General features: G+C 50.1%; 1 protein-coding gene across 1 annotated transcript; it reads left to right on the plus strand.

Moving 5' to 3' along the window:
* The first annotated feature begins 1,113 nt into the window (after nt 1-1,113).
* LOC128412308 (olfactory receptor 52I1-like) lies at nt 1,114-2,064 on the plus strand. The gene has a single exon (XM_053385212.1). It carries the CDS (start codon nt 1,114-1,116, stop codon nt 2,062-2,064), a length of 951 nt encoding a protein of 316 aa, XP_053241187.1.
* The last annotated feature ends 764 nt before the right edge of the window (nt 2,065-2,828 follow it).

Below are 2,828 nucleotides of genomic sequence, written 5' to 3' on the forward strand. Positions count from 1 at the left end.
TTTGTTCCGGAGGCCCGTACTTAACCTGAAACTGTTCTTAACCTGAAGCACCACTTAAGCTAATGGGGCCTCCAGCTGCTGCCATGCCGCCGGAGCACGATTTCTGTTCTCATCCTGAAGCAAAGTTCTTAACCTGAAGCACTATTTCTGGGATAGTGGAGTCTGTAACCTGAAGCGTATGTAACCTGAAGCGTATGTAACCTGAGGTACCACTGTACTCTGTACGGTTTTGGCCACCTCACCTCAAAAAGGATATTGTAGAGTCGAGAAAGGTTCAAGAAAGGGTAGCCAAAATGATCAAGGGGGTAGAGTGACTCGCCCTGTGAAGAATGGTTGCAGCATTTGGGACTTTTTAGTTTAGAGAAAAGGCAAGCAAGAGGCGACGTGATAGAAGTTTATAAAATTATGCCTGGCATGGAGAAAGTGGATAAAGAAAAGCTTTTCTCCCTCAATCATAGCACTAGAACTTGCGGACACCCAAGGAAGCTGAATGTTGGAAGATCCAGGATAGAGAAAAGAAGGGACTTCTTCACGCAGCAAAGAGTTAAACAATGGAACTCACTCCCACCGGAGGCCACAAACTTGGATAGCTTTAAAAGAGAATTGGATGAATTCATGGAGGATAAGACTATTAACGGCTACCAGGAGGGAAGAGGGCTGCTTGCTGGTTTCTCATTGGGGCAACTAGTCGGCCACTGTGAGAACAAGATGTTGGGCTAGTTGAGCCACTGGCCTGATCCTGTAGGCTCTTCTTATGTTCCAGATGTGCTGGCTTTCAATTCCCACCCTCCCCAGCCAGCATTGGCATCTGAAGGGCACCAGGTTGGGGAATACTGGTGTATTTGTTTGAAGGTGCTCAAGTTCCACTCACTGATTGACTTGTGTACCGGTGAGCCAAGCAGAACTACTAGGGCTGTCCTAGAACTCAGCCCCAGCCAGCAACTGATCCTCGGGGCCCTTGGGGTTGTAGAGAGAGAAGGTGTCAGTAGGAAACCTTCTACAGGGAAAGAGGAGAAAACAGCGTTGCTTCCCTTTTGTGAAGCCAACCTTAAATGCAAATTCTCTTTCTTGGGATTTCATTTCTCGTTAAACTAGGACACCACGCTCAGCTTCATGGATCCAGACAAGTTCAACTCCAGCTCCTCTGCCTTCTTCTTAGTTGGCATCCCTGGGCTAGAAAGTGCCCACTCCTGGATGGGCGCCCTCTTCTGCTCAATGTACTTGATGGCGCTTGCAGGAAACTGCGTCCTCCTCCTGACAATCCTACTGGCTCACACCTTGCACCATCCCATGTTCTACTTCCTGGCCATGTTGGGAATGATTGACCTGGTCATGGCCACATCTGTGGTCCCCAAGATGCTCGGCATCTTCTGGATGGGCTCTCAAGAGATTGGCTTTGATGCTTGCTTCACCCAGATGTTCCTCATCCATGCCACCACAGCTGTGGAATCAGGAGTCTTGCTGGCCATGGCCTTTGACCGGTACGTCGCCATCTGCCACCCGCTAAGATATGAGACTATCTTGACATCCCAAAGGGTCGTGCAGATAGGGCTGGCCATTTTGGCAAGAGGGATCCTCTTCATGGTGCCTTTGACCTGGATGTTGAGGCGCCTGCCATACTGTGCTTCCAAAGTGATATCTCATTCCTACTGTGAGCACATGGTGGTCATGAAATTGGCTTGTGCAGATTATTCTGCAAGCAGCACCTACAACTTGGTGGGGACGACCCTCATTGTGGGGACCGACACAGCCTTCATCGCCTTGTCTTACAGACTGATTCTCAGGGTTGTGGGGAAGCTTGCCGAGAAAACCGAGCGGCTCAAGTCCTTCAGCACCTGCAGCTCCCACATCTGTGTGATGCTGCTCTACTACCTCCCAGGTTTGGCCTCCATTTACATCCAGTGCTTTCCCCAGGCGGTGCCACCACACGTGCAGGTCCTGCTGGCTGATCTGTATCTCAGCCTCCCTCCCATGTTGAACCCCATCATTTACAGCATCCGGACAAAGCAGGTGCGTGAGGCTCTGTGCAAAGTATTTTCCTTCTTCAAGGGCCCTCTTGGATGAGCAAGATTGGGATGGAGCAAGAGAAGATTTTTCCAAAGGAGGAAAAAATATTTTTCATTGGCAGGCTGAACCCTTTCTTCCTCTGTTCATCAACCCCTCTGCCATTCCCCCCACATTAACTCTCTAGAGCTTCCCCATCCCATCCCATGGGACTATGGAGATTGCTTTTCACCATCATTTCTGAAGCCGTTTCTCTCTTCTGTTCTGCAGTTCTGCTTCACACCCAATTTCACCACCACCCACATGCCCATGCGTCTTCCCCACTCCTTTCATGCAACCCACCCTGCATGCAAACCGCCTCCATGGTGTAGTGGTTAAAAGCGGTAGTCTCGTAATCTGGGGAACCGGGTTCACGTCTCCGCTCCTCCACATGCAGCTGCTGGGTGACCTTGGGCTAGTCACACTTCTCTGAAGTCTCTCAGCCCCACTCACCTCGCAGAGTGTTTGTTGTGGGGGAGGAAGGGAAAGGAGAATGTGAGCCACTTTGAGACTCCTTCAGGTAGTGATAAAGCGGGATATCAAATCTAAACTCTTCTTCCTCCTCCTCTTCTTCTTCTTCTTCTTCTTCCTCCTCCTCCTCCTCCCTTTGCACTTGTTGCAGCTGCTAAGCACCCTTTTCACTTTCCACCAAGGCCAGCCTAATACATGTTGGTACCTGAGGCAAACCACAAAATCATGTCACCACCCCTGCCAGGGATGACGGTTGAGCGAACATCTACAGTCTTCTCTTTCTTTGGCGATCACTCGTAGCCAAGTAAGATTGT

This window comes from Podarcis raffonei, chromosome 4 (genome assembly GCF_027172205.1).
Source record: "Podarcis raffonei isolate rPodRaf1 chromosome 4, rPodRaf1.pri, whole genome shotgun sequence".
Lineage (NCBI taxonomy): Eukaryota > Metazoa > Chordata > Lepidosauria > Squamata > Lacertidae > Podarcis > Podarcis raffonei.

Excerpts from the sequence above, each read along its gene's own strand:
- LOC128412308 (XM_053385212.1), top strand. The coding sequence starts at position 1,114 with ATGGATCCAGACAAGTTCAACTCCAGCTCCTCTGCCTTCTTCTTAGTT.